This window comes from Chenopodium album, chromosome 19 (genome assembly GCF_948465745.1).
Source record: "Chenopodium album chromosome 19, dcCheAlbu1.1, whole genome shotgun sequence".
NCBI lineage: Eukaryota > Viridiplantae > Streptophyta > Magnoliopsida > Caryophyllales > Amaranthaceae > Chenopodium > Chenopodium album.
In genome coordinates this window covers 7,108,046-7,123,391 of record NC_137852.1, presented here as the reverse complement: position 1 = coordinate 7,123,391, position 15,346 = coordinate 7,108,046, and the positions used below count along the sequence as shown (strand labels likewise).

General features: G+C 35.1%; 2 protein-coding genes across 3 annotated transcripts; both read right to left on the bottom strand.

The window, feature by feature from the left end:
• Positions 1 to 100: 100 nt before the first annotated feature.
• Positions 101 to 8,058, bottom strand: LOC145594508 (transcription factor MYB3R-1-like). 2 transcript variants are annotated; one of them, XM_081650816.1, is made up of 13 exons: positions 7,816 to 8,058; positions 7,077 to 7,234; positions 6,698 to 6,948; positions 6,520 to 6,574; positions 5,206 to 5,263; positions 4,795 to 4,889; positions 4,615 to 4,718; positions 3,783 to 3,911; positions 1,778 to 3,554; positions 1,351 to 1,616; positions 1,130 to 1,244; positions 797 to 1,033; positions 101 to 462 (listed from the first exon to the last, which is right to left on the bottom strand). In XM_081650816.1, the coding sequence occupies exons 3-13, from the start codon at positions 6,808 to 6,810 to the stop codon at positions 340 to 342; spliced, it is 3,072 nt and encodes a 1,023-aa protein (XP_081506942.1). In that variant the 5' UTR covers positions 6,811 to 6,948; positions 7,077 to 7,234; positions 7,816 to 8,058; the 3' UTR covers positions 101 to 339. The 2 variants fall into 2 exon arrangements, with proteins under 2 accessions (XP_081506942.1, XP_081506943.1); XM_081650817.1 differs by having other exon boundaries at positions 7,077 to 7,228.
• Positions 8,059 to 9,870: 1,812 nt separating this feature from the next.
• On the bottom strand, positions 9,871 to 15,346 carry LOC145594582 (la protein 1-like). The gene is made up of 10 exons (XM_081650902.1): positions 15,177 to 15,346; positions 15,010 to 15,088; positions 14,743 to 14,892; positions 13,767 to 13,909; positions 12,937 to 13,085; positions 12,718 to 12,810; positions 12,215 to 12,599; positions 10,638 to 10,785; positions 10,217 to 10,298; positions 9,871 to 10,130 (listed from the first exon to the last, which is right to left on the bottom strand). Exons 1-10 carry the CDS (start codon positions 15,225 to 15,227, stop codon positions 10,034 to 10,036), a joined length of 1,377 nt encoding a protein of 458 aa, XP_081507028.1. The 5' UTR covers positions 15,228 to 15,346; the 3' UTR covers positions 9,871 to 10,033.

Below are 15,346 nucleotides of genomic sequence, written 5' to 3'. Positions count from 1 at the left end.
TCAATATTCCATTAACCTAAACAAACTCGGAAAAACTTGGGGAACCCTTGCATTGTGGTGTCTGATAACCAGGGAGTATTAAAATGTAAGGATAATAATTCAACTATGGAACCCTGTATGTTGAGGGATCCTACTTCAAATAAATGTTTGAAGTCAGAAACAGGGGATATTTGTATGAAGAGCTGTTCAGAAGAGCCAAAAAATTTATGCAATTAAAAGTATACTGAATCAAATAATTGCATCATTCAAAATAAATATGTATTACATCAAGAAACAATACATTTTACGAACAGCATTATGTACTAGCTCTGCTCTAAACAGCTCTGCTCAAAGTTGATACTATCTGTAACTTTTCAGCAAACAAGACGGGCTTGATAAGCTTGCAGCTGTAACACTTTTCCCCTTCTCTGCTGCCTTCGCTGGTGTCCCACATTCACTGAAATCAAGAACCCGCCGCTCCGACTGGAATGTCACATGCAATAATTTGGTTAGCAAATCTTTTTAGATAGATGTTCAAACACTAAGCTAGTTTCTGACAAGAAAAAATGAAGCTAAGCAGGCAACAAGTACATTTTCAAGCACAGTTTGACTTTCAAGCAGGCAAGAAGTACGTTAACAAGCATATACAGCTAATGGAAATTATGGGGATCATGTATAGCATAGCTTGATTAAGTATACTTTGTTTCTATTCTCTACAACTTTATCCTCTATATTTGAAGTCGTGTATAGCAAAACAATCTAAATAACAGGCAATATATGAATTAAGGTTTTTTAGGAAAGGAACAAGCAGACACACCGAGACATTTGATGCCATTTGTAAGCGGCTGTCAAGCTGACTGTCAGCAAACTTGTTACTCTGGTCCTCCAGATTCTGACTTTTTAAGCATCTTTGCCTCAAAATACTTTCAGGAGTTTCACTTCCTAGAACTTCCCGGGCATCTGCATATGCTTCTGCGCTCTGCTCGTTTATCTGTTTCATCAACCCCAATGCATCATAGCTTCTATCTCCTGGACTCATGAAAATCCCTATATCCTGAGTACAGGAAAAAGCATAAAAAAAGGTGATTTATTAGCATTATTTACTTGACAGATATTGAACACAACAGAAAAAAATATAAATACACCATACCTCAATCATTGCTTCTGCTTCAAACCTCGAGCAAGCAACCACAGAACTAAAGTACCAAGGTGACTTCCATGCTGAAGGAGATTCAATACTTCGTCTAAAAGGTGTTCCTCCAAATCTAAAATTATTGATAACAAGGCATTAGGAGACATAAGTAAGACTCCAGAAAACATATACGAAGTATAATAGAAAAGCCTAACATACAAAAAGCAGAAGAATCTCACATGTTTAAATTCTCAGCACCAACTTCATTAATAAGGCTGTCAGAATCAATGTTTTGCTTCTTTTGGACAAATAAGGGCGGGCTTACAACAGATTTAGCTTTACTAGTCATTGACTCTGGCATGGTTGCTTGTTCTTGGGAAGTCATTTTCGCGCTGTGAACTTCTAAAGTTTTGCCACCTGTCTCCAATCCTGTTTTATGTCCAGCTCCATCCAGAGAAGTATATTGTGTATCACTGAAGTAGCGTTCAACAAGTACTCCTTTGGGCTGTTGGAACCAATACTAAATCATCAGCCAATATACTCTTAAACAATAAAGAAATGGACACAACAAATTCATTCCACATTTAGACTATAAACAATACAGGCTATAGCCATAGCATGAAAGAAGAAAAAAAAAACAACACAGATACTACACAAGATCCTCACCATTTCTGCAGTACAATCTTCGTGGACTGATTTCTCCAGAATTTGTTCAGGATTTTCTTCCTTCTTATCTTTGAAGTCCTTTTTGTTTTCCTCTATTTTATCTCCTGATTCTGCATGGTTATGGCTTGCCTCTTCTACCTCCCCTTCAAGAGCAGGACAAATATTTTCTTTATCTTCTACTGACGCATGATTAATCTGATCATTGGATGCAGATTCCTTGGAATCATCAGCCTCGTCGAACATAACATCCAAACGAGAAAACTCATTAGTCAACCTGGATGTGCACAAAAACTCTTGCTTAGAACTACTCCCAGTCTTCTTATCACATCGCCTATCTGAAAAAGGTGATAAAGGTGACAATAAGTCACGATGTCTTTTCTTCAAGATGGATGGTGTACATGCAAACGTTTTTGCAGCACTTTTTAACACGGCAACTGGACTGCCATCTCTAGATGGTGAGTCCCATATGGGAGTCAGACTGTTCATAGAAGACATCACCATTTGGCGGATGCCGAGAGGACTAAATTCTTGATGGACATCATTACCAGGCTGGGCAAGATCACAACTAAAAAATGGTATGTCCAAACATGGGAATCGAGGGGGTTCGTAACACAGAGTTCCAGCTTCCAGCTTGCAAGTAGCATTTACTGGTCGTTCAACTGCACCAGACTCACTTTTTTTGTTATCTGACGCGCCAGGACTAAATGTTTTTACAGGGACTAATCTTGATGGTTCCTTCAATTCCGTTTGTTCTGTCAAGCCTGCATTTATATGATCATAAAATGAAGAACCAGAATTGTTGTATGCAGAAAAAAATCCCTCATCCACATTGGCAATGTCCTGCGCTTCAGATATGGCCAAGCTGTCACTTATTTGATTGAATTCCTCACAAGGATTAGAAGGTTCACAGTTTGAAGGTTCCAATGAAGCATTTGGCTGCAAAGCTACATTTTCACTTGTTTCAGGGAGCTGAAAAATGGCTTGGAAACTTAAATAATCTCTAAATCTATCCATATCAATAATTTCAGAGCAGTTGGTAATATTCACAGGACATCCATCTCCCCTTTCCTGCTCCAATAGGAGCTCAGAACAGTCTTCTTCGGTTTTCTGTCTCAGTACTGATGTATCTGTATTCACTGCCACATTACTGACTGACGCTAGTGCATCATATTCAATAGAATCGTGAGAAGGCCCAGGAACCATGTCGCTCATTGGATCAGCAAAATAATAATTTCCTGATATATTGGATGAGTCTGCGCCCAACTCCACGGAGGAAACGTTGGGCAAGCTAATAGTACCAAAGCTGCTATTCCCGGTGGCACAAACCCCATGTTCTCTTGAAAAATTATCTTCCAAGTATTTAGATGAGCAGCTGAATTCATAAGGTAAATCAGGAATGGTAAAGGTGATGTCCTCTGTATAATATTGCTCGGAACATGACGCAGTTGGACTAGCATTTTGCAACTTTCCATGGTCCGATTCTTCAGACAACAAGAAGTCTTCCTTCGTTTGACAAGCAGTATTAGACAGGTCACTTGCACTTTGAGAGCAACCAACTTGACTACTTTCTGAATTTTGCTCCAGCTCTGCTCCCTCTTTAAATACACTACCTTCTCCACTGCTCTGTTGTACTAGCAGGGAAGCTGTAGGCATGGATTGACTCTGATGGCCAACCAATGGCAGACCTTGGAACTGAGCAAGGAGCCCCGAGGCAATATAAGAGTCTAGTTTTTTCTTCACAGAGCTGTTCCAGTGATTTTTTATAGCATTGTCTGTCCTGATTCACCAAAAGGTTAAGTACTTCAGAACGACAAGCATAGAGAAACTTCAAGGACAATAGCATCAGCTAACATATATGCAGCCAAGTTGGTAAGCTAATCAAGCAGAGTGCATGAGAAAGACTTGTCTGGAAATATAGGACGGGAAATAGAGGATTTATATTAAAGTTTTCAAGTTTCAACAAGTTAGAGCAAAAGAATTAACCAGAACAAAAGTTAAAACACACCTTCCCGGCAAATATTTTGTTAGCTCTGCCCACCTATTCCCGTGAATCTGATGAGCGCGAATCAGAATCAGTTCTTCTTCTTGATTCCATGCCTCCTTGTTTATAGAAGGATTAAGATGATTATGCCACCTATTGATTGGAATCAGCAGCAATGCAGCAAAAATGTCAGAATTATATAATTTCTCTAGTCCCTTTATTATTTTTATTCATTTTATTTTATTCCTTTTTTTTTTTTTTTTGCAGTACTTTGGGAGTATAAAAATAAGCTTTGAAGTAACTGAAGTCTCAACAGTAGTAACTTTTCTTAAAAGATGGCAGAATGGACAGCAAGAGGAAACAAAAAATTAGAAACTTTTACTAGTACAAATGGGACTAAAGAAATTCTAATAGGTATATAGGTATTTTATACCAGCAGCATAAGTTAAAACCTAAAAAATAATAATTGATTAATATATAAAATTAAAAAAAATAATAATAATAAATAAAAAATATATATAAAAAAATAAAAAATAAAAACACTGGCAATTTCTTTGTATCCCAATCAAAAAATTGAATCATCAGAAGGAAACTAGTTTGATGATTTGGCTGACTAAAGACATGTTCTATAAAGACTATAACTTTTGCTACATAAGCAGTTTAAAATGATAGCACTAGCATCTAACTGGATAGGCATCAAATGTAAGCTTGTCAAGATGTCAAATCAACTACACTATAATCTACCAACACTTGTTAAAACTAAGAAAAATAAAATGAAGCCTTATATAGAAAAGTTGTCTCAAAAAAGCAGTCAATTGAAAATTTGAACAACGAAAAGAAAGAATTTGGTTCATACCTTTCTCGGCATTGTTTTCCTATACGTCCTGGAAGATGTTGAGCAATTGTGGACCATTTTTTTGGCCCATATTTATTAACTAATTGAACAATAACTTCATCCTCCTGAACAGCAATAATGGTATACATATGAGTTTAATACTAATAATATGACTTGACACTTTATACACAGTTCATATACCTCTTTAGACCAAGGGCCCTTGATAAGCTCGGGATTGAGGACCTTTTGCCACCTGTGCAGGCACTGAACATCAGTTCTGTCCTTGAAACATTCAGCTGCAAATTACTTAATTGTGATTAATAACTCCAATATTCAGTAAACAATTTAAGCAAAAATAACATTCATTAAGGAAATCATTAGGAAAATAGCACACTGGTTATTTATTCAGCAGACTCTAGAGATAAATCAATCTGAAAGAAGCAATGACAGCACTAATGATAGACATATTTGGGACTTCAAAAAGGAATATGACGTAAACAATGGGGGATGGATAGAGTGTAATATATGCAAATATAGAAAAACATAAAACAAATGAAATAGCACAGATAAATACATCAATACAAGTCATATGTTGCTAGAGATGGAACACACCTATCTTCTTCCAATTTTTCCCTTTAAAGCGCTGAACAGCCTTGCGCAAAATCTCATCCTGTAAAAAGAAGAGAAAGGCCCTATCATTAAGAAGACACACTTCAAAAAAGAAGAAGACAAGGTAAGGGGGGTCAAAACAAAGACAATTTCAGGTTCCCCAAGCAAAAAGAAAATATCCACTCATTTGTAACTAAACATTAATTGTTCAAGGTCAGTTTTATAAAAAAGCATACTTAGAAAGGCCTGTGCAACATGTTTTCAGTGAACCCCTCTGAAGCTCTTGGCTGCTATTTAGAGCTTGATTGAAATGCCTTTTGTTTTCTTCATGCAAAACTTTTTACTGTTCTTTGGTACGGGCTCTTCAGCACCATATTCTCTGTCCTTAACTCCAGAAATTTCTATAATTGGCGGTTACATTAGTTTTGATCTGAGTCCACTGTCTGCACTCTCTGCAGCCTATTTTTAGATTTTACACTCGTTAATTATCAGAAGTTCCTTGCTTCCCTGAGGACAACCTCTCACAGTCTCACGTGTGTGCTTTGCATATAGGCTCTAGGCCCCTATTGCCTCAGTGCACCCTTGAGCCTTTTAAAACACAGTTCAGGCCTTCAGGGTATGCATAGGATTCAATAAGAAGTGAACCTACATTAATGATGTTGGTTATTCAGTTCGAAGTCTATGCAATGATTTTAAATTTTAAACCACACCACCTTCGAGCTTCAAGAACAATTTTCCTTGGTTGAGAGTTAGGCTTCCAAAATGTCAAGTGGGCTGGTGAAAGAGAAACAAATATAGGTACCACAATCATCAAAAACCCAATACTCCATATCCCATTTCTCCAACACCACATGAAGTATATATGTGTAAATGGTAGATAGTATACAGACTTGCGAGTGTAGCAACATATCATATCCCTTGTATCTTGTTGTGGATAGTTTTTCTACCTACAATTTGCTAGTATAAATCCTTCTAAAGAATCATTCTATCCACAACAAAGAGAAAGCAACAGGGGGAAGGTATATGCACTTGAACACTTTTGCAAATAATTTGACATGGTAGAGAACAAAGAATTGTCTTGTAAGTTGTAAAACAAGCTAAGGTCACATGATATGCATGAGTCACAATTCAAGATAGTTAAAACCAAATTCTAGTATTTATTTTTTTTTAAAACAAAATTCTAGTTTTAATAAGTTTAAAACCATTTCTCCAATGAAAGGAAACGCCAAATTGGTTGCATCAACAATTAGAGAGAATAACATGCAAAAGGATATACCCAAAAGATCAGAAGCATACAAGAAAAACAATCAAAGTTACCTCTTCAGGAGTCCATTGCCCCCTTGTTGATCGCCTCGTAGGCCCACTGGTCCTCCTAGAACACAAGAGAAGTTATTCCAGCTTAGGTTATGCAGTACAGGATGGAAAAAACAGTAATTAAAAAAACAGCATTCCTTAACACAAACCACAAAGAGTACGAATTCTAGAGAAAGAATACCCATGCATAGGTCTGACTTGAGAAAAGGCATTGTTGGCCCCATTCAAAGAGCCAGGAGGAGCCGATGGGGGTGGAGGCGGAAGTGATGCAGCTATTTTCCTGTCACTTTCCATGGTTATCTAAAAAACAGGCAAAACTGCATATTTCAATTCCAACTCGATGTCGATTCTCTCCACGGAATGTTCCCCAAGGCATTATCAGTCTTCCTAGACAATGGTTGGAGCTTCTTTTAGACAGAACAGCCCGAAAGGCTAGAAAACGAAAACAAGACGAACAATTAAGGAAAATGTTATCATAGCAGTAGCAGCCTGATAAAAGAACTAAAAGCTTGTTTTTACCAATACATAAATGTAATCAGAAACAGAGCAAGTTCTCTCACCATGTTTAGAACCTTAGTCACTCAAAGGGCTGCAATTTGTTCATGCAGACCCAAACAACTAAACTTCGCACAAAATTGAAATTCAATGCCAACTTATCCAAATTATGCTCCCAGAAAAGCCAAAACCTATAATCAAGTACTTCCTTTGTTCCCTAAAACTTGTCAAATATCAAAAACAACAAACAAAATCAACAAAAACGTCATCGATTAATTATGACAATGCAATTCACTCCACCCAATCATCATATGAAATCACAGCATTAGCATGACCAATTATATTATTATATACAAAAAAATTGAAAATTAACATAATTTCACAGTCCACTTAAAAAGTAAAGCAGATATAATTTGAGGATATCAACAAAACTAACATTAGGGTGTAACTAAGTACTTGTATATCTTAACCTCCCCAAACAATAGCCTCAATGATGAGACTAAATTAGGGTTATCTTCTGCAAAATGAGGAAACACCTACATCACAAAATCATTCCAAAACCCAGAAAAATCTTCATTCAATCAAAAACCCCCCAAACAATCAAAAACCCTAATCAGTAAAACCCCAAAAACCCATCAAATCACAAAGATCTCAAATACCCAATTCAAATTTTCACACCACCAAACATTCAAATACCACAAAAAATCAAACACCCAGAAAAACCCAACTTCACATTCCAGAAAAAAACCCACAAAAAATCACAAAAAACGAAAATTTAAAGCAAGACAAAAAAAGATAGATTACCAAAGTTAACTTCAGCTTGAAATGGGTGATCGAGAAAACGATGAAGCGATCAAAGGAAGTAGCATTTGAAGAATAGGAGAGAGAAAGATCTGGAAATGAGCAAGTGATTTAGTAGAAATGGGGATAATTTTTTTGAATGAGAGAAACGTTGTAAATTTTGATGAATGATGTTGTTGTTTTTCAGAGGAGAGAGAAAGGAGGAAATACCAAACGGTCTGAAATTGTAAATGAGCAAAATTCAAATTAGAAGGGGCGGACTATACGTCAAATACTCATTGTTGACAATTTTTTTGAAATCTAACCCTATCAACTATGGTTGGATCTATTCAATGACTTTGCTTTTTTAAGGGGTTTCTTCTCACACTTTTGCTTGTTTTATTATTTAAAAGTGCGATTTTGAAAATCCGAGTAATAACGTCTTGGTTGTTTTAAAGGTGAGATTTTAAATTTGAGTAATAACGCATAAGTTGGTGTAAATGAAAAGTGCGTAAACAATATTTGAAATTTGATGTTGGATATTATACCGTTGGGTTTCTATTCAACAAATTCAATTTAAGAAAAATAAGGATTTTCGAGTTTAGAAATAATAAGTTAAGATAACATTTTCGTAACTTTTTTTGTAATAAAATAAGTTAAAATGAGTTAAGTACGAGATTAATAAAAATAAATTTTTTTTAAAAAAAAAAGATAAATTTGAAAAGGTAAGTTTTGATAAATAAAGATTATGTGAAATGAACATAGTCTACCACTTTTGCAATTAAGTTAATTCAAATCCACAAAATCTGAGTAATTATTATATTTTAATTATTGTTGGTGAGAGTTATTAGTGATTATGGTTGTTTTGATTTTGGTAGATTCAATTCTATTTCTTACAATATTATGTGTGTGGGTGAGTGCAAACTTTGAATTAGTATGCAATTAAAAGTAGAAATATTTAGCATTATTGACAATGATTGATGAACAATTTTGTCATTAAATTAGAAATTATTAACAATTTACCCAAATATATGAATTGTTTAATGATGCGTTATTTTTAAGGCTATGCTTAATATTTTTTAATGATAATTCCTAATTGCTTTTTTTTTTCCTCTCTTGGAGTTAGGATGTTAGTGGGACAGGTTAGATTGGATACTTACCCCATCTTAAGGCGATAATATGTATCGATTTGGCATGTAGTGGGCTAGGATGGGAATGAAACTCATGCACACCATAGGTGATTGTGCATTGGGTGGATCTTATGTTGTAAGACTTGTAACAACCTCAAATCCACATTGCCTCATCCATCCTGCACTTTTAACTTTTAAAAAATGACTAATTCATATAATGTTATGTCAAAGTTCATAATCATCTCAAACCTACTTTAAAACAAGTAAAATTAAGTCTAATAATTGAGTTTTATACAACATTAAAATTGAATTTAAACTTGCCTGACTCAAATTGTTTTGTTTTTGGTACACTTTGTTCTTTTTTGTATTAAATGAATTTTGAATGAATTTACGTTTTGCTGCATATTTAGGATGTAAATTAAACCGGTGGTGGGACGAAAAAGGTGAGGATTTTAAATTTGTACCCGTTGGTCACTAGGTAGGGATGGAGATGAATTTTGAACTCAATTGGGGGTGAGGATGAAAAGATTAGGTGGGGATACAAATGGGAAGGTCAATTAAGTTGTAAGCCCCAACCCCACTAACATCTCTACTTGGAGTACAGTTTAATGAAATTTATTAAATAGTTCACGTTGGGCTGCCTTCAAATAATCTTAAATAGGTTAACTTAAGCTTGGTATAATCTTATAAATTAAAGGAATGGATGGATAGACAAGTTGAATAAAAGTTCATCATGAACTAATACCAATTTTGGGGATGTAATTTCCTGTTCAGATTGACTGAAGAAATTTGAGGCAGATCCTAAGTGCATAGTTTCAGGTGTGTTTAGTCAATTTGAACTACTATTACGAAATCAAACGAGTGTTAAATATGCTCCGTGACTAGAGAGAGACTAGTTAGAGAGGAAAACAAAAGAAAAGAGATGGAAGGACATACTCTTAAACAAGAATTATAAAAAAAAATTATAAGTTCACTAAAAGATGCCACTTCATAAGACAACATATGAAAGCTAATCGGTATAGGCCTTTCATCGAGTTCAAATTCTGATACAAAATTGTGATCACAACTGCCTAACATTGTTCATGACCTCCAGAGATTATAGTATCAAAATCTTAAGACGAGACTTTCTGAGCTTTGTTGAAACGACCAGCAGGTGAGTCTCTGTCTCGAGGTCGCCCATGCCTTCCGCCTCGGTTGAATTTTCCTCCCCTGAGCACCAAACAGCAGTTCTAGTCAAATCACTGCAACATCATTATAATGTTTTTACAACCAAAATAATGGAACTATAAACAAACCTTCCTCTGTGTCCGCCCCTATTATCCCGGAATTTCCCTTGACTTCCTTGAATTTGGCTCCAATATTCCTTCTCTTTGTCACCTGTAAGCAAGCCAAAGATTTAGCAAGTTGTTATGATAATAAACCCACAAAATTAAGAATTTTCCATGATTTCAACAAAAAAGCAAAACCCTTTATTACCATTTACCACTATCTTCTTCCCATGAACACTCTCCACCACTCCATTTAAATGGAGGTGTGATTGGAAATTCAAAACATAACTTAGTTCTCTTTGGACTCCCAAATTTTTTTACACATGACTATTATATTTGACATAGGTAGTATTTTAATTGAAGTATATGCTAATCGATTATTTATCAGGCTACTAATAACAAACAATTGAAACATTTTCAAACTGAATGAGAATGGCTTGCTACATACCAGTCACAGGTTCTAGAGCAGCGATAAAATTTTTAACAACTAAACCACCATCCTCTGTGAGCACTGCAGCAGCACGAGCTTTTTGGGATGCCTCTGGTTCCTCAAATCGAACATATCCTGAACTTTCTCCCATGTTGAAGTCTATGTACTTCGCACCAAAAAAAAAAAAGTGAGACATGAACAAAAATATTAGTTTTAAAGATTTGCTGACTAGTTAACAAATACTACCTCCATTTCTTTTTAGTTGACACGTATTCCTATTTAGGAAGTTTCTTTTTAGTTGACACATTTCCTTTTTGGGTAAATTTTTTTACCTTGCATTTACAAGCTACCCCACTTGCTTTTTCGTTCTCTATCACTCTCTCTCCTCTCCTTAATATATGTGCCTAAATCAAACGCGTCAACTAAATAGAAACGGAGGAAGTACGTAATTACAAAACTGACAAGTCACAATAAACTGAGAAGACACGATATAAAGTCAAGTAACCATATGTTTTGTAGGCTTCAAATCTATATGGTCAATTGGTGATACTCATTTACTCAAAGTCATGTGTGCTTGGAATGATACATAGTACAGAGTACAATAAAAGCTGTTACCACTCATGATATATTCCTGGTGATTGGCAAAAGCTATGAGAAGCAAAATGGAAAACTAAGGGAGCGTTTGGCATCATTGCTGTTTTTGGTTTTTTTGTTTATTACCTCCAAAATAAAACAAAACAGTGTTTGGTAAAATAGCTTTAAAAAACAACTTTACAACTATTTAGGAGAAACTAAAACAATAAACCTAAAACTCCTAAAAGCAGTTTTATAGATTTTGTTTTTAAAAATTAAAGCCTATCAAGAATAACGCTCGTATCTCCTTCCTCTATCTCCATCATTTTTCATCAAACCCTATTTATTCCCAAAGTTCAAGGATTGAGGAATTTAGGCATGGAGGCTTCTCCTTTCACTGTTTCTTTCAATTTCCTTTGAAGTCACCAAACTTCTTCCATCTTTAGTTCCTTCTACTGTGTCAATCTATTAATTTTTTGGTTGGTGAACTTGGTTTGTATTCACTTTTTTTCATCGAATTAGTTTATATTTTTCCTTTATACACTTGAATTTCAATATTTAGGGTTCTTCATCATTATTATTGATTCAATTTTTTTTTTTTGGGGTTTTATATTTTGGATTTTTTTTCCAGAAATACACGGATCATGATCAATTACTCAATTAGTGTAAAATATATTGCATGTGGAATAATTATATCATGTAATAAATTGAACTGCTTGAAACTTTTTTTTTTTTTGTTGAAATTAAGGAATCAGTTGATGAATTTGGGTTTTTTTTTTTTTTTTTATTTTAAATTATAGCTTTATTAATGGAACAATAAACGAAAACAGTTTTGAAAAAATTGAAACCCAAAATCATAATCAGCTTTCTGTTTTTAAAAAACATAAAACTGAAAACTAAAAACGGTGCCAAACGAACCCTAAGGGGATTCGCCTAGAAACACTATAGAAATAGTGAAGAGTAATTAAGGATCTGACATGTACAATTTAAATCATGCCACAGTTCAGATGCAGAATTAGTACCTTGACAGTGCCAAATTTCTGGAATAAAGCCTTCAGATCTTCACGAATAACCACATCCATGTTATCTTTGTAGGATTCAACAGCATTTCTGCCTTCTGGTGCTGCTTTTTCAACATCCTTTTTGTCAGCACTATCAGAAGATTTCTCTTCCCCCTCAGTTTCCTTCTCTTCCTCGTCAGGAGTACCTGTTGCTTCTTCCTTAGCTTCAGCAGCATCTTCAACGGTACCATTTTTATCACTTCGTGCTGCCTTATCTGCCTCTTCAGTTCCATTTGTCTTAGAAACCTCAGCCTCACTAGCATGCTCAGTTGAACCATTTTGCTTGGATTCATCTCCTGATGACTTGCTCTTTAGCGTGAATGCAACAATAAGGCCTTTAGGATAGCTGCAACCATAGTGATGATGATATCAACATTTGATAGAAATGAGTCAAATGACTATCGCAAGAATAACTATTTTTCTGGCTTTATTGCCCCTTTGGAAGATCACAATCAGATACGTACTTGGCTTCTTCAGAACTCTTAGACTTTCCCTGACCACGACCTGACTTTTCATATGCCTCTTCTAGCTTTTCTCTTTCAGCATCAAAGTCTTTCCTGTTTACACAAAAACACAGTATATTAAATCTACATTACCAACTGAAGTTCTAGAAACTTGTCACTTGGACTCACTTCTACAGTTCTAGAAGTAATTAATAAAGAACTTTGACAAATTATATTTACTTTGGCTTGAGCTCCAAAGCAGCACCAGCATATGTTAGATTTTGTGCCAAAATCTTCTCTGCATCTTCCTCTGTAGAATACTCAACCAAAGCAGTCCCGCAAAACAAGTTTTTGTGTGAAACAAGACGGGGAAGCCTGATACTGTTAACCTGAAAGAAATATACAAACCTGTATTAGAAGGTCCTACAAATTCGATCAAAATAGCCTCCAATGAATCAAATTGACATGTTTTGCTTCCCAATAGTGACAGTCAACAGGCCCAATGTCAGAAATATAAAAAAATGATGCTTCATTTGAGTGTGTGGTATATCACAAAAAAAAAAAATAGATACGCTGCTTAACAATCAATGCATGAAGATAACTTCATAAGTAGTACTCTTCAATTTGCTTACTGAACACCATCATGGCATCATCAGAGCACTAAAAATTTCTCAAATATAATTGATCATTGTAAATTCAATTCATCACATGTCCAGCTTGAGTGAAACCAAAAATTGAGCATATCTCCCTAAGGAAATATCTCAGCAAGGTATTCTTGTGCTGCTTGGATTTTTTTAACGTATGTGATTCAGGCTTTGAAAGCACCTTAATTACAGCACAACACATCCCTAATAGGTTATAACTAAATAAACTGCAAAAGTGACTCCACTCTACCTAATTCATGGTCAACTGACATAGAGAAACCAAACATCGTGGACAAAAGGGGAAAAAAATAAAAGGCCAAACCCTTGAGTATTTTAGCTCTCCGTTCATGATTGTTACTCAAGTTGCAACAATTGCACCAAGCTTAAAAAAAAGAACTTACGCGCAAAAGAAGCAACTTAGATTACCTTTGCGAATTGAGAAAAGAAGGATTCTACATCTTCTAGCTTCACATCATATGGTAGTGGTGCTGCCGCTATTGTCCTGCTATCAACCTGTTCTATTACCTCTTCTGGTTTGTTAAGTTCAGATCTCCTGCCAACCTTCTTCCCTGGAATATTATATAACATTCTATTAGGAAGAGGAAATAAAATACCACCATTACCCACATACTCCTTATGTATAAACAACATAGAAGGGTGAAAACAAGAAATTAGAACCCAGTGAAGATTCTATAAGCATGCAACACATCATAACCAAGCATTTTCTATGCACAGAGTCTGCACAGGTCAGACAGACTTGCAGCGTTAACTACATATTTTTAAAACTACAGATTTAAGCAGAGTATGTACTTGTCATATTCACAACATACAATCCATATCTAACAAGGTTTTTTAATACACCAAGCCCCCAACAAACAAACCAACCAAACATCAGCATGTATCTCCAAGTCTAAAATGGTTTCAGCATTATACGAATTACACAGAGAGCCCGAAAAAATCCGAGTTAATTAGACAACTAATTCCAAGTAACACTACTTAATTTGCAAGCAGCCACGCGCCAAGATACACACAAATGTATGAACAAACCAACCAAATATCAGAATGTATCTCCAAGTCTAAACTGGTTTCAGCATTCTACAGATTACATGAAGAGCCCGAAAAACTCTGAGTAAATTCGACAAATAATTCCAAGTAACACTACTTGTTTCGCAAGTGCCAAGATACACACAAATGTATAAATTACCAGCATGATCATAATTCACACAGCAAGCACACCAAAATCAACATTTGAAAATCAAAATACAAAACAGCATATCATAATATATTTGGTTAACATATGAACCATTTAAAACTCTAATCATAATCTGTCTATCAATTCATATATTCATCCAAATGATTATAAAAGCAATATATATCGCGGATTAAAGCGAAAATCACGAACCATCCTCGGAAATTTTGAGAAAATCAGAAGTCCTCAAAGTGTCAGCAACAGCCTTAACAGTATCTTCAGAAACATCATCAGCTTTAACATCTCCTATACCCAAATGACCTCTCATCCTCGAAAACGAACAAATCAAAGCCAAACTCACCACTAACAATTCCAAATTTTCAAGTTAAGTTAAACAAAATAAAAACCCCATAAAAATTTTTAATCTTTATATAAAAGACCCCATTTCAGAAAACAAAAATAAATTGAAAAAAAGGATACACCCATCTTCACTTTCTTCGATTGTCTTCCTCAAGAAGTTGTCTCGGGGAAGATTACTGTCACTGAAATAAAACTCAACCTGCAAAAAATCAAATAAATTTAAATTAAATTGAATTCAATAAACAATTAAAAAGATGCAATTTTTAAAATTTGTATAAATTGTAGACCTGGCGTATGACTTTTTTGGAGGTCTCTTCATCTAAAACGTTAGTCGCCATTTTTTTTTTTTTTGCAAGTGCAAGAATCTGAGAATGAAAGTGAGAAACAAAGGTTTTGGGGAGAAGAAGGGTGGTTAGGGTTTTGGGAGTGAAGAATGAGTTGGGGTTTAGAGAGTAGT

Excerpts from the sequence above, each read along its gene's own strand:
- LOC145594508 (XM_081650816.1), bottom strand. The coding sequence starts at position 6,810 with ATGGAAAGTGACAGGAAAATAGCTGCATCACTTCCGCCTCCACCCCCA. Across the intron at positions 3,555-3,782 it reads ACAAAATATTTGCCGGGAAG|GACAGACAATGCTATAAAAA; the intron begins GTGTGTTTTAAC and ends TTGGTGAATCAG. Across the intron at positions 1,034-1,129 it reads AAGCAGAAGCAATGATTGAG|GATATAGGGATTTTCATGAG; the intron begins GTATGGTGTATT and ends TCCTGTACTCAG.
- LOC145594582 (XM_081650902.1), bottom strand. The coding sequence starts at position 15,227 with ATGGCGACTAACGTTTTAGATGAAGAGACCTCCAAAAAAGTCATACGC. Across the intron at positions 13,910-14,742 it reads TCTCAAAATTTCCGAGGATG|GGAAGAAGGTTGGCAGGAGA; the intron begins GTTCGTGATTTT and ends ATAATATTCCAG. Across the intron at positions 12,811-12,936 it reads GCTTTGGAGCTCAAGCCAAA|GAAAGACTTTGATGCTGAAA; the intron begins GTAAATATAATT and ends TTGTGTAAACAG.